Source organism: Rissa tridactyla, chromosome 3 (assembly GCF_028500815.1).
Source record: "Rissa tridactyla isolate bRisTri1 chromosome 3, bRisTri1.patW.cur.20221130, whole genome shotgun sequence".
Lineage (NCBI taxonomy): Eukaryota > Metazoa > Chordata > Aves > Charadriiformes > Laridae > Rissa > Rissa tridactyla.
In genome coordinates this window covers 2,774,383-2,799,162 of record NC_071468.1, presented here as the reverse complement: position 1 = coordinate 2,799,162, position 24,780 = coordinate 2,774,383, and the positions used below count along the sequence as shown (strand labels likewise).

Here is a 24,780-nt window from a genome sequence, read left to right as displayed (position 1 = left end):
ATCCCTAATTCTCTTTGTAGCCTTATGACCGGCAATTTCTCTGCCAACTTGACACCGCTAAGGAAAAATGTAAACTTAAGAGCAAGTAATCATCAGATTACTGTCTGGGAAAAAAACTGGTAAATCAATCTACAAGTGCAATAAGATTTTTTAAAATATTGTAGATTTTGGAAACGCATCAGATCACATTCATTGCACTTACACAAAAAAAAGGCAAGAATGGTTGGTTTTTTGATTCAGCACAGATAAAGATCAGCAACAGTTAAGTGTGTTTACATTATCTGATATCTTGAATTTCATTTTGCATATAATATTACTGTGGAATACTACAATAATTGGATGGGGATCTTCTAAGCAACTCTTATCTGCTTCAAAAAAACACTGATGATTCAACTGATGCTTGTGGATTATGCAGATGCAGGGCACGGCGTCTCTGCAGCGTCTGGTTACTCAGCACACGGACAGATCGGTGCTCTGGGCCCACTGATATGCATAATTGATCTGCCCATCTGCAAAACGTAGGTTTTTGCATGCCCCAGCTATGGCAACTCTGAAGAGTTCAGGGGCTGCCAAGAAAGCATGAACTACATCATCTCCATTTTCACTGCTAGAGTTGACCAACCCATAACTGCAAGCTGACATTTCCCATGCCACCATACGTTTTTAAGAGTGCTTTGACAATGCAGCTACCTTTAAAGTACCATCTTCAAAAAAAAAGGTCTGAATCCGTAAGAACCCCTTATACCAAATTCTTCACAGGATTAGCAATGTTTACCCTACTGTCTTAGCAGAGCAAAATCATCATAAATAGGGTGGTTTTATTCTCTTCCAAACCACAGTGCAGCATTGTATTTTGTGCTGCTACCTAATCCTCACACTTCAGTGCTGGATGACATTATCTACTAGTACACGTAAGAAGATAATACTCGTACGGCAATTTGTGTATTTCCCAACATATTACAACAGTACATATCCTTCTTTAATGGGTGAGCAGACTTTTCAACTGCTTATCACGACTCTCAGATTATATTTTTTAAAAGAACACAATGGAGGAAAGAACCTCAGAAAATTCTAACAAGAAATGGAGGGAGCGTGAGGAAAGGAGTAAAAAGTCTTCACAATACATAGTCCATCGGATATACCCAGAGCAGGAGAGAACCGAAGCAAATCAAAAGAAATCAAGTAAAAGAATCCCAAGAAAAATCCATAAAACAGGATCCCTCATTCCCTGTCTCCTCCAGAAGGTGAAAGCAGCGATGCAGCTATCCCTGTCACGCAGGGGGGCACAGCTATCCCTGCCACGCAGGGGGGCACAGCTATCCCTGCCACGCAGGGCTCTAACCAGGGCACAGCGCTCAGACACCAACAGCCATAACCTCCGGGATGAAACTCCAGATAGAAGGAAAAAAAAACCAAACAAACCCAAAAAACCGAAAATCACACTCTGCACTAGGTAGAGACTTCCTTCTTCTTTGAAAAACTAAAATCTACTTGCTGCACAAAATATTTTGTGCTGGGAAGGCACGAGTATTACACTTATTAAATGTTTAGAAACTACTGGCTCTTATCAGAGCATGATTAAGTAATGGTAATTAACTTATCTAAGGCCATTAGGTGAAATGATGTCACCCTGTCTTTGGCAATCATTCCTTATGCTGTCATCACTACTGCCTTGAGAATACTCAGCAAGTTATCTCCAGGAAAAAAGAAAAAAAGAGCCTATATGAAACTTATGTTCATATCCAACCTGACGCAAGTGCAGTAAGTAGTAAAGATGCACATCCCGGGCATTTTTTCCCTTATAAAAAGGACAGAGATGCAAGTATTCCCAGAAGCCCCATTTTGTCCTAATCACAGGATTAGGTGTCCACTGATGACATTTACGCTGTGAAGGTTGTCCATGCTGTTCATATTACACTAGAACTAGCAAGGTCCACTTGATATTAGGACCCCATTTGACAAGATGCTGCACAAACAGCGAGTAAAAAAGTTTACCATCCAGTTGTGCTAGACTAGAAATATTCGGGGAAGGAAAATGAAGAGAGAGAGGGATGACGTGATCTGCCCAGAATCACAAGCACCTTGTACAACAGTTAGCTATCAAAAAAGTTTCATGTCGACAGTGGTTCATTGCTTCTGCCTGAGTAAAATAAAACTTTGAAGCCACAGAAACATTGTCCCACTGACGAACATCCCAGGAGGACTGAGCTCTGTCCTCATGTACTGGTCTTGGCACTCTATCCCAGCCAAAAGCAGCACACCTCAGTGCGCCTTTAATTAAAAATCTCTCCTCCCTGTGCAGCTGGCTATTTACACAAAGCCAGAAAATGCAGTTTCTACCCCATTTAGTCAAAATTGGCTATAGGTCCGAGTGCTATTTGAAGGACAGAGTACTAAGCGCACAAATCTCATTTTTTTAGGAAACTAAGCTAAAAAAAATTACAACCCCAGAATGATGTGTGTGAGTGTTTTCTGTATGATTTGTTATCATCTCACTGCTCCTTGGAAATGCTGGAAAAGGTCGGAACAGCCAGAAATTATGATAAGAGCGTAAGAAAAACAATACCATTTGCAGGCAACTGCAAGTCTAAACCCAGCTCTAAAACAAGTCTGGAAGGTTTCTGTGAGCGCTGGCTCTACACATGACCTAAAACCAAATTTGGTCCTTTGGATCTGTCGTCTCACACCTCAACCTTCACCCTGACATGAAACTGAACTTCATCAGCAAGTCTGATTGATGTGAAGCCGTCTCAGATGACTCTCCCACAAGCAACACCAAATTATGAATACCTAAGAAATGTCTCTCCACAACCCTCTGCCTGGATCAACATTAACAACCGACACGCAGGTCAATGGGACATTACAGGAGGAAGCCTAACCATAATGCTGCCCCTAAATACACGCTAGTAAAAAGAAAAAAAAATAATCTTTATGTCACATTAAATGTAGTGGAAAACTGAGTAGTAGCCAAAGTCCTAAACAAAACTCAACAACTTGACAGCCCTCCATATCTGCTCATCTAAATTACAGATAGCAGACACAAAACAAGCAATAAAACATGATGCACAGCCTGGGACAGTCTACGCCCAGTGACACCTTAAAACCTGCAATGACCTAAGATCAAACCAAACTCTAGCCAAGGAGCTTCTATTGGACACAGAACAAGGCAGATGAAGACAACAGCAGATGACAACAACCTCTAAATTAGCCAGACAACTCCTTTTAAATCCAGTGCAAACCCGATCGCACAGACTAAGGTTTACAAAACCCTTAATCCTACCTCTGCCCTGAAGCCCAGCTTTAGAGAAGCAACCCTGCCAGACCAAAATTATTAGTAGGAAGGTAGCCGCTAACCACAGCAGCCCTAAACTTAGCTCAGCACCTTGTCACATACCAAGTAAAAATCCAGGCTCTCCACCCAGCAATGGAACAAACTCCAACCCCAAATTATTCTCAACACTAGAGGGGCTGTTTTTGCCAAACACGGAGCTATGTATAACAAGGTGGCTGTGACAGCATCAGTTCTAACTTTAATTTCCTTCAAAATCCTGAAAAAAACTTGCACCTAACCCTTGTGCAACATTAAGCAGCACGTGCTCATCGATGGTAATAGCACACGATCTGCCTTCTCCTGTCAGAAAACCAGGTCCTTTGCGTCACCCTATGGCATCACCAAACCCAAAGGCCAGGTCAGCACCAGAGAAGCAACATCTGCCACTGACCGGATTTTCACAATACCCTTAAACGTAGCTATACACTCATTATATACATCCCGGAGAAACCAGGAACCTCCTGTGAGGCCAACAAACTCTAAATGATCCCTAAGATGAGCAATAAGGAGGTGGGCAGCAACAGCAATGTAAACGTTGCTCTTGTAAAAGAGCTCAATAGCTCTTTTAAAAGCTCGGCTCTCTACTCATTCTAGCTTTAACATTGCATTAGTGTTCAGTGTCCAGGATTAAGTACTGTTGCCTTCGCCGCTTGATGTACTTTAAGATCAAGGTTGGAGACCCCAATGATCTCAGTCATTTAAGATGTGTTTCCGGTGATTTTGAAGGTGATATAAATTCACGTCAGGACTCTTACTAGTAGACCTTTCCTCTGTCTATGACCTGGACATATCTCTACCTTTATACTTAAAACTGTTTTCTTCCCTGCCTGTTGAATTGCAATTGAATATAAAAAGGGAAAGACCATTAAATTCCAAACCCACATCTCTATAAACGGCCTCCAACAGCCAAAGGGCAGTTATCTGTGTTTCAACGAAGCATAAATCCAGCAGAAAAAAATCAAAAGCAGCTGTTAGAAATGGTTGAAAGGGGATGAAATCACGTGACTACACAGTCTTTTTTTCTGACAACAAAACTCTCCAAACGCTTGATTTTTATGTATCACCATACAAAGCTGTTGCTGGCACGAGAAAATTGCTCATCATGAGGACATTTCACTTGCAATGAGCTCCTGATATAGATCCAGATACTTGGAAATGGAAAAACAAGCTTAAGAGCTCACATCCTCTGTCTGTTCCTTACCACGGCCTTACCTCAGCAGCACCTGACTAGCACAGGGACGCATTTCGTGTATAATTATAATGTGTGCCATATTATAAATCCTGACTTTTCACATCCAGTCAGGGAGAGATGTGCCATAATAATTATATGGTTTAGATACCACTTGGGCATTTGCCTTTCACTGAGAGCTCTTTCGAGCTGCTGTGTCTTACTTTGAACACCACACAAAATCAATCCGCTTTGTAGATTCAAATCAATCCGCTTTGTGGATTCAAGTAAATCGTTTGCACCTGAACCATATTGTTGGAGACGAAGACAATAATTTAAACAGCTATTCAGAAATCCAAAAAAAAAAAAAAAAAAAAAGACAAGGGTACAGAAGCTTCTTACATCACTACAGCAGCCGAGGCAAGATCACCCAATTATTCCTATTGATAATAAAGCCTACCTTTTTACAACGGTGATACAAGCTGCGATAAGAGTCCCTCGGACACGGGGGAAAAATCAGGGTGTTACAAGAAAATATACACTTTTTTTTCCTGTCCTCTTCCTGTAATTCAAGCCTGTCTGACTCTAACCCTTTTTTGGTGACCGGTTCTGCGAAACATCAGACGCACCAGGTGCTCAAAACCTGCTTAAGACCAGGAGCTCTTAGGCCCGACCGGGGCCCCCCTCAGCGTTACCACAGCGCCCGCGCGCCGCTTCCCGCCTTAACGCTTCACCCCGCCCACGCCCTTACGCCCCCTAGCGACGGGGGCGGGGCTGCCGGGGCGGCGCTGCGCCATTATTGGCGCAGCGCCGCCCCGGCAGCCCCGCCCCGCCCCTCCCCAAGGACCCCTCGCGGCGGGTTCTTTTAGGTGCCCGCGCCGTTCGCCGGCAGCCAGGCCAGTCTTTTCTGGGTTTACCAATGCGCAGGCGCGCCACGGGCAGCCCCACCTCGTCCTCCTCAGTGCGCGACGCGGCGGGCGGAAGGCCCCCGGCGGGTCCTGTGTGGCGGCGGCGGGTTCTGGAAGGTTCTGGAGGTGGCGGCCGTTATCGCGGGGCTCATCCGTCTCCATCGGCGGCCATGCCGGAGAACGCGGGGGGCAAAGCCCACGGCGGGGCGGGGAACCGGGCCAAGGGTACCTACCAGGACCGGGATAAGCCCTCACAGATCCGCTTCAGCAACATCTCCGCCGGCAAAGGTGAGGGGAGGAGGGGGCGGAGGGGACCGTTGTGCTGAGGGGAGGCGGCCGCCGTCCCCCCCACCCCGGGCCGCTCCGTTTTGTGTTGTGGCGTGTTGTGGCGGGACGCGGAGGGGGATGGGGCCGGTGCGTGTGGGGGGGAAGCTGGTTTTGGGGTTTGACACGAGCCTTGGGCGGGTTATTTGGCCTATAATGCACATATACGTTAGCGCTCGGCCTTCAAACGGCCGTGATTGGGTGCTGATTGTTTAAAAAAAGAGCTGTGGAAATCAGTCCCGGTATCATTCTACTATTAAGGATGATTTAGTGCTGGCAGAATAACCGGGGACCGGTTATCACTGGGAGAGGCTTTCTCTTCAGAAGCAGTGTTTGGAGTGATGGAAGTAATCGCTTTTAGTTCTTCAGATCGACTTGCAAACGTTTTTTTTTTCCCCTCTTCCTAGCTGTTGCCGATGCAATTAGAACAAGCCTTGGACCAAAGGGAATGGATAAAATGGTAAACCTTAGACTTAAATATTTAAAATATTTAGCTTATTGGAGATACTGTAAAATCGACATGTTTTATATATGACACCATTTTTTGCCTTGAAATTCTTTGCCAAGTGGTGAAACACTGGCCCAGGTTGCCCAGAGAGGGGGTGGAGGCCCCATCCCTGGAGACATTCAAGGCCAGGCTTGATGAGGCTCTGAGCAACCTGATCTAGTTAAAGATGTCCCCGCTCACTGCGGGGGGGTGGGACTAGATGGCCTTGAGAGGTCCCTTCACACCCAACACATGCTATGATACTAAAATGTGAACTAACCACGCATCTCACTTTGAGAAATAATGTTGTCAGGAAGAATATTTTGCATTGAGCATCAAATGAAATTTGTAGTTACTGATCAGAACTATGTTTCTCCTCAGATTCAGGATGCTAAAGGAGATGTGACGATCACTAATGATGGTGCTACTATTCTGAAACAAATGCAGGTTCTGCACCCTGCAGCCAAAATGGTAAGTGTTTTTGTCTGTGGCTCGGATAATTATATGTTTGAGAGCTTAATTTCTGGGACAAAAAAAACATAGTAATATTTAATGTGTTTTTGAGGAGCGTTACCCACTAGTGGTAGAACAAGAACTTTTGCGCAGTATGTTCTAGGAATATTTATTTTGATGGCAAGATGTGCTGAAGAGTTCCAAGTCTCTATTTCTTAGCTTTTATTCTTTATGCGTAATCCCTCTGGACATGTTTTAAGACACAAGAGAATCTAGCCCAAAGTTTTTTCTCTCTCATCTAAGAGAGCAAAGTCAGCGATGTCCTAAACTGCTGGGACAGAAAAGGGTGAAAGAAGAGAATTAATTGCATTATGGTCAGGTGGACTGAGGGTACAGTAGCCTGGTCTTTTGGGATGTTAAATGTAGACCTCTTGGATTTGGTTGTGGTTGGAGATGGACATGAGCTTTCTGTGACCCTTCTGCAGGAGAGGAAAAGGAAGACCTGTTAGATAGGTGTCATCAGTTTTAAGCTTGGGAGAAAAGCTTCTTTGCTTCTGTAAGGGATCCGTTTCGCAGCAGTTTTACTTCACCAAATAGGCGTGTAATTATGGAAAGCAGGGTGCAAAAGGTACCAACTTCAAATTAGAAAAGGCGTGATTAGTCCTGATGCTAAGGTTGATTTCCTTAGTCCTGCATTCTTGAGTATCTCTTTTTTTGTAATTGTCAGTGTTTGAAATTAAGTAGCATTATATATCAACTTTTGCCATAATTTGTTGTTTAGTTGGTAGAGCTGTCAAAAGCACAAGATATTGAAGCCGGTGATGGCACTACATCTGTTGTGGTCATTGCTGGAGCTCTTCTGGATGCCTGTTCCAGACTTCTTCAAAAAGGTAAATATATATGTGTTTAATGTAAAAACGTGACTGGACATAGTTAAGTCGTCTGTCCGCTTGCACATGTATAGTGAAGCTTAAAGTAGATGTTTCCAGTTAAAACGTGAAAGGTAATTTGAGTGTTGCCATTCAGGTTTCACTCATATCCCACTTTTGATTAAAAATCTGTTTTACCTTTTTATTACTAATTGAATGCATTACTGTTGGTACAGGAAGCAGTGCCTAGATGATGTGGGGAACATTGCCTTGTATAACCTCACCTTGATTATACTTACACTTCTCGCCTGGACAGAGAGATAGTGTAAGAAGGTGTAAATGAAATTTGGGACCAGTGATGTTACAGGGTTGGTTTTTTTTATACTCAGCAAGTTTGTCACCTCCTGTCACTTACGATATATGGACTTTGAGAAAGTCTGGTCAGGAAAAGACACTAATTACGGAAGGCAATAGTTAACGTAGGTTGTTCTGTTAGCTCAGGATGTTCTCTTGCAGTCTGCTTGCGTGCAGTTCAGGAGCTTCATTAGCTGTCTGGCCGGCTAACGCTTAGGCTTCTGCGTGCACTGGAAGTAGAGCAAGGACGACTGGATTTAGAGTTCTTTTCTGTCTCAGATCTGGGCTTGATAGCCATTTACTTACACTTGCCTCATCTCGATACGCACCATTTTGTTGTACTCTTTCTGGGCCTGACCAACGGTTCGCTTATGTTTGCTTCCTCTCCCGGTACTGGCGGTACCGCTGGACCAGCAGCATCCTCTACCATAAGAGGTTGTTGGAAGATGCCTGTCTTATTTGCTCACAAGCTGCCTGCTTTGAAAAGATAAAGGGTATCTCACACACTCAGAGAAACCGGGGAACTTCATGCACAGCTGTGGGAAACCAGTCTTTGAAAATCTGAAATAAAATTACTGTCAGGCTCCTGACAGGTATTACCTGAACAGCAGCAGCTTTAAGAAGGCTAAGAGTAAATAAAACTTTGAGATGTTTCTGGGATGTTGGATGTTGCAGGGAAATGTGCTGTACTTGTCCGTGAGGACAAATGATTAGGAACATTATAGCTTTTTTCCTCAGCTTTAACAGTGGGAAGTAATAAGGGAGGCCATGTAATTGGGAAGAACACATTTTGCTAAAATGACTTCAATTTATTCTGACCTGAGAGTCTCTGTAATCTTAAAATAGGAAGAGAGGGTGAGGGAAAAAAACCAAAAAAAGAATGGGTTTTAAAGCATGACTGTCTGACAGCCTTTTTATGCTATCCGCAGGAATTCATCCCACCATCATTTCAGAGTCATTCCAGAAAGCTTTGGATAAAGGTATTGAAGTGTTGACCAACATGGCGCAGCCGGTTGAACTGAGTGACAGAGAAACCTTGCTGAATAGTGCAACTACTTCGCTGAATTCAAAGGTGCGACTGATACTTCTGGTACCTCCAGACTGGCTGAGCCTTGCGGCTTTTCCCAGCCCGTGCTTACTTACTTCACTTGCTACTTACCCTGCACCTCACAAATGTAGTTGGCTTTCAGACACTGGCTGCCTTCTCTTTGACTGACTTGTCAGAAAGCCGTGGTTGAATCAGATTAAATCGAAGCACTCAGACTGAATTTCAGTACGAAATACTTAGCGATCTTAGATGTTGACTGTAAGTGTAAAAACAAGCTTCAGCTGAAAACAGAAAAATCAGGTGGGATACTGAGACTTTTACCAGTAGTCTGTGTAGGCAGTTCTGGTTCATGTGGCAGAAGCTCCTAAATTGGCACTGAAATCTGGAGAAGTGTGCTGGTCTTCCTTCCAGCAGAATAATGCGGGCAGCTCTCAGAAGTCTTATTTTACGAATCTAAGAAAGAGAAGTTCAGGTTTCTTCTGTAAGTCCCTAAGAATGGGGTTTCCACCAAGATAGCTGCTCTTTCCTTTAAATGACGAGCCATTAAGAAGATGCCATGTTAAGACAACTGGCTGGCGGACAGGGAGGGAAAAGAGCTTTGTTTCTAAATTCAGAAACCAAACGCTAGAATGCAATGATGATACTATTTTGAAATTGCTGTTTTATCAGTGTTAAATTTCTCGCCATTTTCTTTCTTTACTATTAAATCCCTTAGGTTGTGTGTCAGTATTCTAGTTTACTTTCTCCAATGAGTGTGGACGCAGTGATGAAGGTGATTGACCCAACTACAGCTAATAGTGTGGACCTCAGAGATATCAAAATTGTTAAGAAGTTGGGGTAAGAAACCATTTGTAACTAGACAAATTTTGTCGCTGTGAAATCAGCTTCCCAGAGTGCTGGAGTCACGGATTGTTTTTGTTTCCAGAGGCACAATTGATGACTGTGAACTGGTTGAAGGACTAGTCCTGACTCAGAAGGTGGCAAATACCGGTGTAACCAGAGTGGAAAAAGCCAAAATTGGCCTCATTCAGTTCTGCTTGTCTGCCCCAAAGACAGATGTAAGTTATACTGTGACGCGAGTGAAACCTTTTGCTGTAGTACTTGGGAGACGCAAATATAATGATAACACATTTTTTTAAGATGTGATGTCAGCTCTGTTCCACAGCTCTAGTGAAGATCTGTTAGGTCGTGCTTAGCTATTTGTGACTCTTAAAGAACTTGCAGTTGGTATAAGGAAGAAAATAGTTCAGAATTCCAGAATTTCTCATGATTTAAACAACCTCTAATAAGACATATTTTACTGTCATGCGTGTTTGCTTTGAACCACAGGCTCCTAAGTTAAAGCACGTGGAACATCTTGACACTTGCTTTTAAAGTCAGCAGTTGTTCATAATACTTTTTTTTTTGTTTAAATAGATGGACAACCAAATAGTTGTTTCTGATTATGCCCAAATGGACAGAGTACTGCGTGAAGAAAGAGCCTACATTCTAAATTTAGTGAAGCAAATCAAGAAGGCTGGGTGCAATGTGCTGCTGATTCAGAAGTCTATTCTGCGGTATGTTAATAGCGATTTACTCGCTCACTGTGTGTGTTTGGGGGAATGACTGGAATTGTTTGGAATACCTGGAAAATTAAAGCCAAACACTAACAGTCGCACTTGGCGGAGTGTCAGACTGGCTGTAACAGGGACCGTACCTTTAGAAAGCACTAGTGCTGTCTATGTTTTGGGTGTAATGACATCTGTACTTGGAAGACTTTCAGCCCTGCTAGCAAGAAGCGTGCAGCTGGCTGGCGCGACCTGGTTACTGTAATAGCGCTGTGGACTGACTACTCCCCTCCTGTTTTTAGGGATGCTCTTAGTGACCTTGCCCTCCATTTTCTGAACAAAATGAAGATCATGGTGGTTAAAGACATCGAAAGAGATGACATTGAGTTTATTTGTAAGGTAAAGTGAGTTATATCGATGGCTGTTAAAGTAGCAGCGGTGTTTGAAGTCTACCCCAAAACTAAGTACCCAGCCAGTGCCAGGTTATTGTGACACTTTCACAGGTTTCACGTTCTGACTATAATGTAAGAGCAGACGTTTCCCAAAAAACCATTCCTGTTCTGTTGAGCAGTTACACTTCTAGAAAGATTCGAGACAGGTGTAAAAGCCATAGTCCTAACCACATTCTCCTGTAATATGCAAACGAACGTTACGCAGGATACTTGCTGACTCTGCAGTGCAGTTTCTGGGTTTCATTTTATTTTTTTTTTTCCCAGACAATTGGAACTAAGCCTGTCGCTCATATCGACCAGTTTACTCCCGACATGCTGGGGTCGGCTGAGCTGGCAGAGGAGGTCAACTTGAACGGTTCTGGGAAACTAATAAAGGTGAGTCAGCGACAAAATGTTAATAACTAAACATCTGCCAATTATTTTAATGTTCTGCTAAGTTTAATGTTTTTTTACTACTGAAGTTACTACATTTAAGTACCTACTTCTAATCCCTGAGAAGTGGTGGTTTTGCTTAGCCAGGCATCAGCACTGTTACGCAACTTGCAGATACCAACCGAAGGCTCTTTTTGTTCAGAACCCTTTTTTTTCAGTCTTAGTATTTGGTTTTATGTTTTAGATCACGGGCTGCACAAACCCTGGAAAAACTGTAACCATCGTGGTACGTGGATCCAACAAACTCGTTCTAGAAGAAGCCGAGCGCTCAATTCACGATGCCCTGTGTGTCATAAGATGCTTAGTTAAGAAAAGGTAACGTCTCAGTTTGGTTAGAGTAATTTATTATAATACAGAAAGCTGATCATCAGTGCATTTAGGTAAAATGAGTTTTTAATTTGTGTCCTCAGAGCTTTAATTGCAGGAGGTGGAGCACCGGAGATAGAGCTGGCACTGCGCTTGAACGAGTATGCTCGCACTTTGAGGGGTATGGACTCGTACTGCGTCCGTGCATACGGAGACGCGCTGGAGGTCATACCGTCAACGCTGGCTGAAAACGCAGGTCTCAATCCCATTTCGACAGTGACGGAGCTGAGAAACAGGCATGCTCAAGGAGAGAAAACAGCTGGCATTAACGTCAGAAAGGTAACAAGGAATCGTTTATGCGCAGCATAGCTTAAAAAAATACTTAGGCTTTAAACAGAAAATGCTTGGCATTAGGGCTAAACTAAGGAGGGGGCACGTTTGTGTCTCTTATGGGTATTGTCCCTAAAATTAGCGTTGAGGTAGATTAGAGCTCGTTCTCTGAGGCTTTACCTGAGTATTGATAAAGCAGATACTTAAATACCATATCAACAGGACAAGAAGCTTCATGTGTCTCTTCGAAAACATTATTTCAGCTACAGAAATAGATCCATTTGGAATGATCCATCGCTATTATCTGCGGTGGAAGGTGCTCACACGTTATGAGTAGCCCCGTTTCTTTTAAATTGTCACCACGTTCAAACTGACATAACTGTGTTCGTCTTTTGTCTTTGCTAATTTTGACTGGGTATGTCAAGTGCCTGGGGGAAGGCGTGTACCATAATAGTCCTGTTGAGGAGGGGAAAGCACAAGCCCTTTGATAGTCTAATTTAGAGTTGCCTGTCCTTGGGATTCTAATAAAAGAAAACCTGCGAAATCTAACTGTAGTCTCGACTTGCACGAAGTAAAAGCCACTTGTTTCTCGTAGGGCGGCATTTCCAACATCCTGGAGGAGCTGGTTGTCCAGCCGCTGCTGGTGTCTCTGAGTGCGTTGACTCTTGCAACAGAAACGGTGCGCAGCATTCTGAAGATTGATGATGTGGTGAGTAGCGTTTGCATCGTGGTTTGTTTTATCTTTTTTTTTTTTTTTCCACAAGCACCAGGATAGTTACTGTGCTTCAAAATAGAACTGTGGTGGAGTATTTTCAGTTTACAGGCTAATTAGACCACTTGGCCTTTTAATAACTGCAAGTGGAACAAAATGCAGTGCATTATAAATACTGTTACTTAAAAGAAGGGGTTGAGAAAGAGACTAAAAAGTAGTTGTTACATGTGCTATGGCCACCTTGTGCTTAATCGTGTGAACTCTCCTTTGCAGGTGAACACTCGGTAAGCTGAAGAAAGGAAGCTGGGACTGTGCCCTAAAGCTCCTTCCCCGTAGTCCGGAATGTGGTTTCCTCGCCAAAAGCGCCTGTGGGAATTGTCTTAAAGTCCACAGACTTATGTGCTTCTATCACGTTAATTTAATAAAATTTCTGGTTTCACCAAGGAAATGCTGTTTATCAGGAAACATGCATTGGTCTGCCCTAGTCTTTGCTTTATCATTTCGCTGTAGATAGAAGGTAGACTTTTTGTTACACTTGCACTTTTGTGTTTCATGCTCCTACTTGGAAAGGTTTAACAGCAAATATTTAGCTCTTGTAGTACATCCTAAAAACAGCCTTGAGTTGGCACTCAGGTAGCACGTGAGCTGCTTCACTGAGGGTTGGCCACAATGGCGTGGTATCGTTTCCCTTAAATACAACTGCCCAGCGAAGGAGTATCTTTCCAGCGATGACACCCAAGATGTCTCCTGAACACCGCAGCATCCAGAGTGGTGCAAGGGCCAGTCTTTATCTGCAATTTTTCATGCAAGTGGCAAAACTAAACCTAGTTCTAAAGAGGCAAGGATGATATTCCTATAACTGGGCATATCTACACTGATAGGGATTTATTTACAGTTGGCTTTGGATAACAGGCCTGTCTTTCTGAAACAGTTGTAACTGTTCTTTTTGTCACTTCCATCCTGGTGGTGGTCAATCAGGGACACCCCAGGAACGAAGCTTTGGGCAGCTTAGGTAACCCCCCCCACATCCCCCTCCAAATTAGTTGTTTTTCACAAAACTGGCTGAGAAGTCAAAGTATGCTATTTTATAATAACGCAAATTGTGCTTTTCTGAAACAATTAATGGCATGCACAGTAAAATCTGTTAATAGCTGAAGGAAAGGTGTAGCCCGTGGTGTCACTGCAGCCGGGCGCGTGAGCTGCAGTCCCTGTGTCAGGGCGCGCTGCAATGCAGGGCTTCTCGGCCACGGGGAAAGTCCCCGCTGCCCCAGCATTCACTTGTTACAGTTTTTTTTGGTTACAACAGAATTACAGTTTGTTAGCGTTACATTTCATAGTTTAGAATAAGTATTTTTCAAATTCTAATTCTTATCCTGAAATGTTGAATTAACCCTTTCATCTCCCGTGTCGCTAGAGGGGAGGGCCGGATCCCTCTCTCTGTTCAAGGGGGAGGGTTTCGTTCATGGCTCTAACGCGCGTTTCTATTTACAATCAGGCAGGGCTGTAGCTTTTGAGTAAATTCCGGCCGCTTTGTGGGCCGGCTATTGCTGAAATACCTTCCTATCGCTTATAGCAAAGCAGAATATTCAGAATAATTCAAATACTAAGTTAAGACAAATGATTAAGGCATTAATGTTCTGCATGGATTATTTATCGACTGTTTAACATTACAAATTATGCCTTACCCCGCAGGATTACATTCAGCAACCATCTCTTAGTTTAGGTATGGATTAAAGCTTTCCTTCCCCAGCATCTCAAACTTCCAATCCTGGGCAAGAATTCCAAGTATTAGGTGTGATGGAACCTTTCCATCCGCTTCTCTACATAAAGCGTTTGCAATTCACCACGATCGATAAACAGGGGCGGAAGGACATTCCTGCCGATCCACGTTCCCCCCCTCTCCGCCAAAGCTTACCCAGCAGGGGCAGGGGCGCACGGCCGAGGGACGGAGCCCCGCTCCCGCGGCGCCCCGCGCAGGGCTGGGCCCTCCTCTTCCGCCCGAGGGGCCGCCCCCGGACGCGGAGCGGGCGGTCCGACCCCCCCCCGGCGCTGTGGCCGCGGGGCCATGGACGCCGCGCACCGTGCGGCGCTGCTGGCCGCCTCCTGCCTCCGCGCCCCGCGGGACCCGCGCACCCGGGCGCCCGCCGCGCTCTACGAGCGGGGACCGCCGCCCGCCGCCGCGCAGGTACCGCGGAGGGGACGCGGGGGTTGCCATGGGCTCAGCTGAGGCCGGGCCTCCCAAACAAACCCTCCCGCTGCTCTGGGGGGGGGGGGGGGTCCGCGCTTCTTTGCGCCTCTGGGCAGCAGCACAAGCCCCCACAGCCGCGCTCTTTGATTGCGGGTAAACTTTTAAAAACGCGGTGCTTAAAAATAACGTAAAGGAAGCCCTAGTGACGCAGATTAACCTGCTCTTTAATAACTTCTCGGACCTGTGCGAGCTTTAAAAGCGTGGGAAGAAGGCGCTTCCCTGCAGGCAGCTCCCTTACGGAAACGGGAATAAAGACGGGGGTGGTTTTGTTTGTTTTTTCAATGAAAGCTTTTTTAGAGCTGTGCAGTAATAAAGGAAAAATGACAATTTTTACAAGGCAGTTAAAGTTTTTTCTTTTGATAAGTCCTTTTGATCATATTTCCTGGTATAAATAACATCAGTGACAGGGAGAGACTTCAGAATTTTACATGCTTTAAATAGGACCCTTAGGATATAAATTGTTATGCAATAAGTTTATTCCATGTAACTAACTCCCCATTAACAGAGGTATCTCTATTTGGTGTTACTGTACCATTCATTAGACTTAATTAGAATAAAGCAGTATTAAGAACCACGTTCCCCTTTCTTCTAACAGAAAATTTGACAAACATCTTTTCTAGGATGGTTTTGCTTTGGATTCAAAGACCGACAGAGAGCAGACCCTCTCTCTAAATGGAGACCCTGATGACTGGATGGACTTTTCCAAAATATACAATTCAAACCAAGAATACTACTTGAAGCTCGAGGAGCTGAAGAACGCCCACTTGGAGACCATGGCACAATTAGAAAGTATGTATCGGAATAAACTATATTTAAAAGGAGTACAACCCTTGGAGAAGAAAAATGCTGCTTCTAAGATGTGTTGTAGGTAAGTGCAGTGGTACCTTTCATCTGACGATTCTCAGGTGCTTTGCAGACATTTATAAAACAGGGTTTTTTTCTGGGGGTGGGAAGTGTTTGTCTCCCCATTTCCTATAAGGGGATAATCACAGAAAAGTTAGTTTTAATAATAAAAATGCTTATTCACCTTGCTCACGGACTGCGAGATTTACAAGTGTGTGTGCAGCAGAGATGAGCGACATGTTTAGTAAAGCGTGGTGCCTTCCTTAAGAAGTGCTGACTTGTTCACAATCAGCACGCACTTAAAACTGTGATCTGCTGCGAGTGCCCCATGTCCTTCTCTTCCCCCTCTCTTCTTCCCCACCACTGCTGTTTGTTAATTTATTTTTTTGCTAATGATACCTTAAAGTGGAAGTTACTGGCTTTGCATCAGTGTTGGACTGGACTCAAAACAACCTTTTTTTCCCCTTTTTAAAGGCCAACCTGGGAGAAGAGCTCGTATCAGCCTCTAAATTTGCACAAATCCTTTTCAGACTCTGACTTAAGTGACCCCTTAGGCTCAAGTATATCTGAGGGGTCTGACAGAGAACTGGCGTTTGAAGAAAACGGTAGTGAAACTGGATCATCTGCGTTTGCTAAGGAACGGATTGAAAAAATGTGGGACGGGTTCAGTGTGGAAGACTACGTCTCCCGCACCAAACACAGCTGCTTACCAAGGTCACCAGCCTTCAGAATGCTACAGAAGAAACAGAAAGCGTGGTCACCAAAAGTTACTGTGCCCAGGCCTTTCCAGATGACTATTAGAGAAGCCAAAAAAAAAGAACAGAATCTCAAGTCAAAGTCACAGATTGAATTGGAAAATAACTTACTGAAGAAGCAACTAGAGGAAGAAGCAGAGTGTCAGAAAAAATTCCGAGCCAATCCAGTGCCTGCTGCCATCTTCCTTCCGCTCTACCATGAAATCGTGCAACGAAACGAGGAACGCAGGAGGTCTGTGAAAGAGAGAAGCAAACTCAAGCTCTTGGCTTCTCAGAAGCCATTTAAATTCATTGAACGAGAGAAGCAAAGGAGTGAAATTAGGAAAATGCAATTACGAGACCTTTCCGCACCCGAAAAGAAAACAAAACTGTTCAAAGCAAAACCAGTTCCCAAATGTGTTTATAGTCCGGCTGTTACCGACAAGCTAAAGGAGGACGAGCTCTACAGAGAGATCCGGATCAGAATGAGAGCTGAGGAGCTGCTGCGTAATTCCTCTCTACCCAACAGCAGACTGGCTTTAACGGATACCAATAAACAGAAGAAACACAAGTGCATTGAACCAAAGCACACAGAACATAAACCCAAGATCAAATCAAGTGTTCCAGATTTTGAACTGCTCCACCAGAAGTTTCAGAAACGGCTCTTGCAACAAAAACACGTGAAGCACCTTACAGTCTGTGAACCTTTCGATCTTCGTACTCCATCTATTCCCTCAAACAAGGGGAAGATTTTGAAGGACATTCAAGAGGATGAAGAGAAGTTGAAAGAAACACGCTGGCCGTATGCCTCTCCACGACGGAAACCTCAAATGAGACGTTCAAGTGCAAATTCACATCTCTCAGGATTTGGAGAATGTAAATCACCAAAAAGCACAGAATCCGCAAGACGACGGCTACAAGCCATAAGGTGACTACTTTAGCGATACTCTACATTTTATATATACTTTAGGAGTGGAGTTCTTTGTATTTCTACATATGTAGTTAATTCTTCCATGCAGTGAAGAATGCATTAATATTAATATATTAATATGGGGCTTAATTATAATATAAAGCTTAAAATATTTAAAGGTAAGACTTAATTAGTCCTTATGATTGTTAAAGAAACAGTAGTGCATTTTTCTCAGAACGTCCATAGGAAAGGGACAAATGACTGGCGCTTCCCAGGATATGCCTGAATCCCTTAAAATGGCACCTACCTCGTGCCCTCTTATGCCAACCCTGTTTCACCCTGTTTTTCTGTCTTGAATCTCCTTTGCCAAAGCTTCCTTTGAAGTCTTGCTCTTGATTTAAAATGAATTCAGCCTTAGTTTATTTTTCCACCCAGGAACTCACTTGAGGAAAAGAGAAAGCTGGAAGAACAACAAAAAAGGAACAGAACAATCCAGAAACAAAGAACAAAAAAACTCCAGAAAATTGTAACAACTCGGGCTGAGGCCAATGACCCACATCAGAGCCTAGCTCAGATCTCTAAATCCAAATTAAAAACATTCAGGTATTTTGTCGCATTCCCCTGAATCCTGAACCTCTCGGTCTACATTGTATGTTAAACATACAATGTAAAAAATAGCATAGTCTGAGTTTATATAATTACACATTTGATAAATTGTACACTGTAGAAACAGCTAGTAAAAAAAGTGGCCAAATTTAGTATTTCAACTGGGAAATTTTTGCCTGTTCTAGTGATTTCGATCTATGTGTTCCACTTTACAGTATTATAGATCAGCTAACAGGAGACTCCTGTGTTTTCTCAATTGCCGTATCAACTACAGGGGAAAAGTTAAAAAAAAAATATCAAAAGGAACAGTGTAGTTACAGAATATCCCTGCACTGCTGGATTGATAGGTGTTGGTACAACTTTGGTGCTAGCAAACAATCCACAGGTCACTTTTTTGTCCCAGCAGGTCCCACTTCAGAGGGAAAATTAGAGCAGGAATATTTTTTTAACTTAGCAGACATATCAGCAACCAACCGGGAAGCTGCTGGTGGTTAGGAGGGATGGGATCCAAAGTTACCTTTAGTAGAGATACAAATTCAAAGACTGTTCTGTACAACTGAGAAAAGCAGTACACAGGGAAAATTATCAGGGCCTTTTCCGTGTGCTGCAAGGTAGCAGTCCAGATGGCTCCAGCTCTCTGATGCTGATCTGACTCCAGAATTGCTGCTTGACCTTGTGTCTGTGGCTAATTTAACCATTTCTGCTTCTTCTTTTTAATCCTAGAAAAAAAAAAAAATAGTCCTGTTTGAATGAGTCTTTAGTGAGGTTTATAATCTGCCTTGGCATGATGGCACTGCAGCAGCATCGCCCGTGTAAGGCGCTGTTACATGGAGACGGCGAGCGGTGCTGACGGCTCTGCCCCTGTTGCTTCATGCCTGAGAGCAGGACTCTTGGGCGGCGATTGTGAATCCTAATTCCCAGTAACCAGGCAAACTGCCAGCAACTGACAGTAGTAGGGCAAAACAAGACAAGGGTGAACGATCATGAGATATGCCTGGCTGTAAGATTCACAACTTGGACCAGCAACTTTTAAGTTACCATAGTAAACTTTAAGGCATTTAGAATATGGTCCAGGATAGAGATCTTTCCGAAGTGAGGGTGGAGGCCAGGACTGTCTATATGGCCGAGTTGAACAGTAACAAATAAGGTTTCCTCATTCTTTTTTTGCTTTGCATGGGTGTCTTCTTTCTTTATAGCTAAAATAGAGACCTGTGGATTTATTATTAATAGACTTTGAACTCTGGGCTGTCATTAGCAAATTTGCTGAAATAGTGCAGCACCAGCTGCTAGACAATACTGCACATTGTTCCATCAGCAAACTCTGTAATGGTTATTCACCACCAGTGTTGCAGCGGAAAGAGAAAACGCCGCAGAAACTGAAGCACGTGCATCCTCATACGTTGAAAACACGAAGTGCAGTGGCTCAGCAACGTAAGCCAGGAAAAGCTGGAAGAAGCATCTCAACAAGCATTTTGCTTGGCCGCGTGGGCAGTCAGTGACTCTCCAGCACATCTGTGCCCACCTACCACCTCCCCAAAGGCAGCTGAAGCCAAAGCACGCCCAGGATGAAGCGGTGGTCTAGGAGAAGCAGGGCTTACACGGGGTCCTGGGGAGCAGAGATGCAGCGGTAGAGATGCAGATCAAAGGTGGCCGCCCCTCCGAACTACTTTGTTAGAGTCAGAGCTCTTTGCAGTTGCTTTTGCAACACCAACCAGCAGATACTGTTAATAACAGGAGCTTTATAATGTAAGTGTCCTCGGGCGTTGACTCTGGGACAGAAGCAGACAACGATTTGAGTTACAGTACCAAGGTGGAGAATTAAGAGAGACAGTGGGTGTGTTTACAGATTTGACTGGAGTTCATTCAACAGCAAACTTCACATTACAATATTTCGCTTAATCAGATTGTAGGAGTATTGTAAAACACTCATGCTTTATTCTTGACTATACATAAAATTATGCTATTACAAAGCAAGATTACTTCCCTAGTGCTGATGCATTAAGTCTGGTACAAGTGCTTAACTTGATAATGCTTCTTTCAGCATAGGCTGGGTAATAAGGTACATTAACGTAAGTGCTCTTCTAACAGATAATTAGGTTTGTAGAAAGCTGCCTGAGAGAGCAAGCAAGTACCAACAATGAAGGTCACTCCCTCAAAATGGTGAAGAACTTGCCTTAACGCACAGCCACGTTGCAGAAACTCAGAGGGTGGCAGGAGGAGCCAGAAGTGTAAAATGCCCCCCGGCTCTCGTATTTGCCCCTAAACGTCTAAGTAATGCCAGAGCTGGCTCAGTAGAGAGGCAACATCACGAAGAGGTGTCCTTTTCACACACCGAGGATTACAACTCATGCCACCTGGATTATGTAGTGCTTGCTGTGATCTGAAGGATCATTTCAGTTGATGAAGCAAGTTTCATCATCCTGCTACACTGACTGGGCCCTTGACAAACCAACTAGGAAAAAAAGTGTACTGTCGTCCAGAATGTGGCCACCTGTCTTGTGAGATAAACCGGTAAAGTAGGGAGATTCCTAGCATCAAACTCTACCCTAAAGTAGTGATTTTTATTTAATGATATTCATTTTCTACAGTGTATTCTGTTTAATTTTGCTTAGAACAACTGGAGAATCTGTATGAAACCAGCATTTAAAAATCCTAAATATCCAAATTTTTTAGAAAACCCGAAGTATCCAAAAAACCCTTAAGAATCCAAACTCAGGCAGCCTCAATTTAACCTCACTAGCCAGGACCTCTTTCCTCATCCAAAGTGATGACTTCAGAGACAGTTTTGTTCCGTACTTACAGGCAAGCAATTGCTGTGAAAGTGAGACAATATACCTCAGACCCTGTAACCACCGTGAAATAATTTACCTTTTATGTATCTTTTATGTAGGACAATATTTAGTTTGTTATGAGCAATTTAACTTTTAGCTGCTGTAGAAAATTACTTCTTGTATTATAAATTAATAACAATTTCTCATGTACTCTGTTTTCCCTTAGGAATTACGAGAAGCAGAGAATGCAAGAATATTTGCAAGAGTTGCAAGAAATGGAAGAAAGAGTAAATCAGAGGCCATTGCTTTTTGAAAGAGTCACTCAGGTTGTCTTTCTTCTGTATTACTTCTTAATCTTATCTTCGAGTACTACACAAGGCATTTGTAGTCATTTCAAGCATAGAATATATTTGAAAAATACTTTTGAGACTAGTATTTGTCCATTTTCATCTATATCGCCCTGTCTCCGTACAAATACTACTAATTTTTGTGACTAAGCAGTCATGGCTTGCTTGCAGAGGGAACGGAGATGGCTGTTCTAAACGCGTTGTCCAATTCAGTTATAACATGAGTAACTTGAAACACAACAAAAATTTACAGCTAAAGTGTGAGAGGTTTCAGTTGGGAAAGAAGCGATAAGGAAATTTGAGCATGCTTAGTACGTACTTTAAAGCTCAGATGCAGCGTTTCTATCTCTCCATTTCAGTACAACCGCGTGCTGGTAGTGTGGTCCCTGACCTGTTTCCAAACCCAGGGAGGCAGCAAGTCATACATCACTGGTCCCCTTTTCCCTTCTCTCCACGTGGTTTCCTGGTCTGCCGTCGCTGCAGGGCAGAAGCATCCGTGTAGACTGGAGGAGAAGTCCTCCTCACTCAGGTGTTACCTGGAAGAACAGAATTTACACCCTCAGTTTCAGAGGCAGAGATGCTCATCTACGTAACTTGTTAAGCAGCACTGTAAGAAGGTGAATCAGGACTACTTTTTTAGGGCAGCAGCTCCCAGAGAGGGAAGACAGAGGAGGAGGAGAGCAGATAAGGGAGAAGCCCTAGGAAGACGACATTTGCTATTTTAACGTCCACAATTTCTCCCTCCTCCTTCAGTAGCTCTATACAGAATATATAGTTCTTTTCATTAGCCAGTGGGCGCAGGCAGCAAAGTGTATTTAAACCAGTACAGAAAAGGAAAATCTGTTGTAAAAATTTCAAGTATTGTTTTTCCATTCTTACCTGCAGTAAATAATCGTTCAACCTGTCAGATGCAATTAAAAGAAACAGAGTATTAACACAAACAAAAATATCAAAAGACAGGCATTTAATGCATTTAGTTAACACGTAACCATTGTGGGTTCCCTACAGAAAAATGCCAGAATAGCTGCAGAAAAGCATTATTCTAACAGACTGAGAGCGTTGGGGATACGCCCGGAGTTTGTTTCAATGAAAGGACAAACAACTAAATTGCTACAGTCCTCCACTCCTGAACATTTTAATAACTCCACTGATGCCAGAGAAAGGTAGGGATCACTGGGGTCACTGAAGGCTTTTTTTTCTTTGCCACTGCATACCTAGTAACTAGAAAGTTATTTTTGATGTGTGGGTTTGTGGGGGTTTTGTTTGTTTGGTTTGTTTTTCTTTTAATTATTTACAGTATTTCGCAGGTAAATATTTGACTACATAGTTAGCTTTACTAATGTTAGCATTAGTATGTATTTTTTAATTGGTTTTCCTGAATTAAATATTATTTCATAAAACAGAGGAGAGCACCAGAGATGCACTTCAAAGAAAAATGAAGAAAAACGTTTTTTATTTGTTCCTTTCCCCAGAAAAAAGTGACAGGTTGCTAGGAAGTCACTTCATCCTGCATTACCTTTACTGAATTTTTAAAATAAACCTTACAAAAATACTTTGCAATATTCACTACGTATTATTGTATAAAAGGAAGCAGAAATGAAAAATATGAAATCTGTAAGTAATACTGTTGAGTTACTCTCTAGCATAAAAAGAGACTCTAGCGTCCCCCCTTCCTTTTTTCTGCCAGGATTTGTCCTGGATTACCTGAAGGTAGTTTAAAACTCAGTGGAAAGCGTCTTACCTGAAAATAAAATCGTACGTGCAAATTGTCTTTTCAGAGCCAGTGAGGATAAAGTGAACGAAAGGGAATCCTTTGAGGAAGCAGCTGACAGTAGTCCTCCGTCTGAGCAGTCCTGCGAGGAGGAGGAAGAGAAGAGAAAAGGTGTCAAAGCCTCCACCCGGAATGGCCAGTCCAGTCAGCTGGAGGATGGGGAGGAGGCAAGAGCCAGCCCCACCTCGGACCAGCACCATGAAGAGGAGGAGGAGGAGGAGGAAGAAGAGGAAGCAGAAGCAGGCCCATCACTTGGCCGCTCCCAGGAGGGGGAAGAGGAGGATGATGATCAGTCAAGAGCCAGCTCTCGGTCTGACCAGTCCCATGAGCGTGAAGAGGGTCGGTGTGACCCTGAAGCTGAGGGTGACTTCGGATACGAGGACGAGGAATACGAAAGTGATGATTCAGAAGAGAAACCCAGCGATGAAGAAGCTGACTGAAGGGGAGGCAGACAGGATGGCCCGCGGCTCGGGAACCTATTTCATTGCTGGCAGTGAAACAGACACCAAAGAAAAACGGATACAAAATTCTGTGAATTTAAAGCTCTTAGCTTAACACTCACTCCAGCACAGAAATTTTGTCTATTTTCCAGTAAGAAAGACAAAGTTACTAATTTCCACCATGAAAATAATTTAATTTTATACTAATCTTCTTTATTCTAGTCTTCTGCAACTAGAATACACTGAGAGTGGCCACTTAAACTTCTACAGAGATTCTTTAACACTTACAGACAAGGTAGAAGACTAAGTCAGTAGAATAATATGTTATACTGCAAATCTTGTATTACTGTCTAATCAAGCCCCAAAACTGTTCTTTCAACTCCATTTTGTTTTGAAGAGCTCTTCCCATGATCACGGATAATCATTCTTCGTAACATAGCAACAAATGCTGACATTAACCTTCAAATTTCTTTATTGAGGCAGTAAACTTACACTGTAAAGAGAGAATCTCATTACATCAGATAAAAATGTAGCCCAGCAACTCTAGGGACATGAAGGTATGGAAAGAAGTGCTTTAGTACCTTTTCTTAGCCACTTGCTACTCAGGACTTGCGCTACTACATAACATAGACTGCGGAGGGGAGGTCTGGATTTGTTTTTCTTCTTTATATCAGTAGTACCTTCTACTATTAGGAGCTTTCTTGCTAACCTGTCGTATGCAATGTTAGGAGAGATAATAAAGAAAAGAATGCATCCGCATGACAGACCACAAAACAAGGATTTCAAACAAGCTTTGGCTGGACAGAGTACAATGCAACACTGCACAGGTGCTCAAAACCTGCTCATTGAAAAGTAAATGCATTTGTTCAAACTACCAGGTGTGCAAAGGCATCCGCAATGACTAATAATAAGGATTTTTATTTTTTTATTATTTTCGTCCATGCTGCATGCAAGAGCACTAACTCTGTTGTTATTTCTTCCTCCTGACTTTGAGAAACTGTGTAACAGTGTTTGTAAGATTTTTATCATTATTACTTTTATTTATTTTTGAAGCGTGAGCGTAACTAATATGAATTGGAAACTTATTTTTTTTTTTTTTACTTAAATAAAATACCCATTGTATATATGTCATACATGAAAGCATTAATCGTTACTTCATAAGGAAAATCAGTCTACAATCTCCAGTAGCGCCTGACAGCCCCACAATACGAACTTAGGGATGGTTTGCCTCTGCTTGTCAGTATTCTATAGTTCTGAAGAGTTGTACAGTACATTATTGAATTCATAGTCACGTATTACTGATATTTGTCTCTTTAGTAAATCAAGTTTATTTTGAAATAAGGCAGAGGAGCTCTAAATAATGTTTCTCTTAAGATAATCTGAAGAGGT

At 43.0% G+C, this 24,780-nt stretch overlaps 2 protein-coding genes and 1 long non-coding RNA gene across 7 annotated transcripts; 2 read left to right on the top strand and 1 right to left on the bottom strand.

Moving 5' to 3' along the window:
- The first annotated feature begins 5,403 nt into the window (after positions 1–5,403).
- On the top strand, positions 5,404–13,169 carry CCT4 (chaperonin containing TCP1 subunit 4). Its single transcript, XM_054195358.1, has 14 exons — positions 5,404–5,695; positions 6,139–6,191; positions 6,600–6,689; positions 7,453–7,561; positions 8,824–8,966; positions 9,658–9,779; positions 9,868–10,000; positions 10,359–10,498; positions 10,792–10,888; positions 11,206–11,316; positions 11,558–11,688; positions 11,784–12,018; positions 12,605–12,718; positions 12,995–13,169. The coding sequence occupies exons 1-14, from the start codon at positions 5,419–5,421 to the stop codon at positions 13,007–13,009; spliced, it is 1,770 nt and encodes a 589-aa protein (XP_054051333.1). The 5' UTR covers positions 5,404–5,418; the 3' UTR covers positions 13,010–13,169.
- Positions 13,170–13,171: 2 nt separating this feature from the next.
- On the top strand, positions 13,172–24,531 carry FAM161A (FAM161 centrosomal protein A). 5 transcript variants are annotated; one of them, XM_054195356.1, is made up of 7 exons: positions 13,172–13,238; positions 15,590–15,837; positions 16,287–17,474; positions 17,892–18,059; positions 21,060–21,159; positions 22,189–22,343; positions 22,959–24,531. In XM_054195356.1, the coding sequence occupies exons 2-7, from the start codon at positions 15,662–15,664 to the stop codon at positions 23,389–23,391; spliced, it is 2,220 nt and encodes a 739-aa protein (XP_054051331.1). In that variant the 5' UTR covers positions 13,172–13,238; positions 15,590–15,661; the 3' UTR covers positions 23,392–24,531. The 5 variants fall into 5 exon arrangements, with proteins under 5 accessions (XP_054051331.1, XP_054051332.1, XP_054051328.1 ...); XM_054195357.1 differs by lacking the exons at positions 13,172–13,238; positions 22,959–24,531 and adding exons at positions 14,678–14,906; positions 21,540–21,797 and having other exon boundaries at positions 22,189–22,326; XM_054195353.1 differs by lacking the exon at positions 13,172–13,238 and adding an exon at positions 14,686–14,906.
- Positions 17,468–23,007, bottom strand: LOC128907021 (uncharacterized). Its single transcript, XR_008465431.1, has 5 exons — positions 22,922–23,007; positions 22,060–22,081; positions 21,500–21,716; positions 18,580–18,781; positions 17,468–17,916 (listed from the first exon to the last, which is right to left on the bottom strand). It is a non-coding gene; the product is annotated as an uncharacterized LOC128907021 (long non-coding RNA).
- Positions 24,532–24,780: the final 249 nt, after the last annotated feature.

Coding starts and splice junctions, on each gene's coding strand:
- FAM161A (XM_054195353.1), top strand. CDS start 14,787: ATGGACGCCGCGCACCGTGCGGCGCTGCTGGCCGCCTCCTGCCTCCGC. Junction 15,838..16,286: donor GCTTCTAAGATGTGTTGTAG/GTAAGTGCAGTG, acceptor CCCTTTTTAAAG/GCCAACCTGGGAGAAGAGCT. Junction 18,060..21,059: donor TCCAAATTAAAAACATTCAG/GTATTTTGTCGC, acceptor GTTTTCCCTTAG/GAATTACGAGAAGCAGAGAA.
- CCT4 (XM_054195358.1), top strand. CDS start 5,419: ATGCGCAGGCGCGCCACGGGCAGCCCCACCTCGTCCTCCTCAGTGCGC. Junction 6,192..6,599: donor CAAAGGGAATGGATAAAATG/GTAAACCTTAGA, acceptor GTTTCTCCTCAG/ATTCAGGATGCTAAAGGAGA. Junction 10,889..11,205: donor ACATTGAGTTTATTTGTAAG/GTAAAGTGAGTT, acceptor TTTTTTTCCCAG/ACAATTGGAACTAAGCCTGT.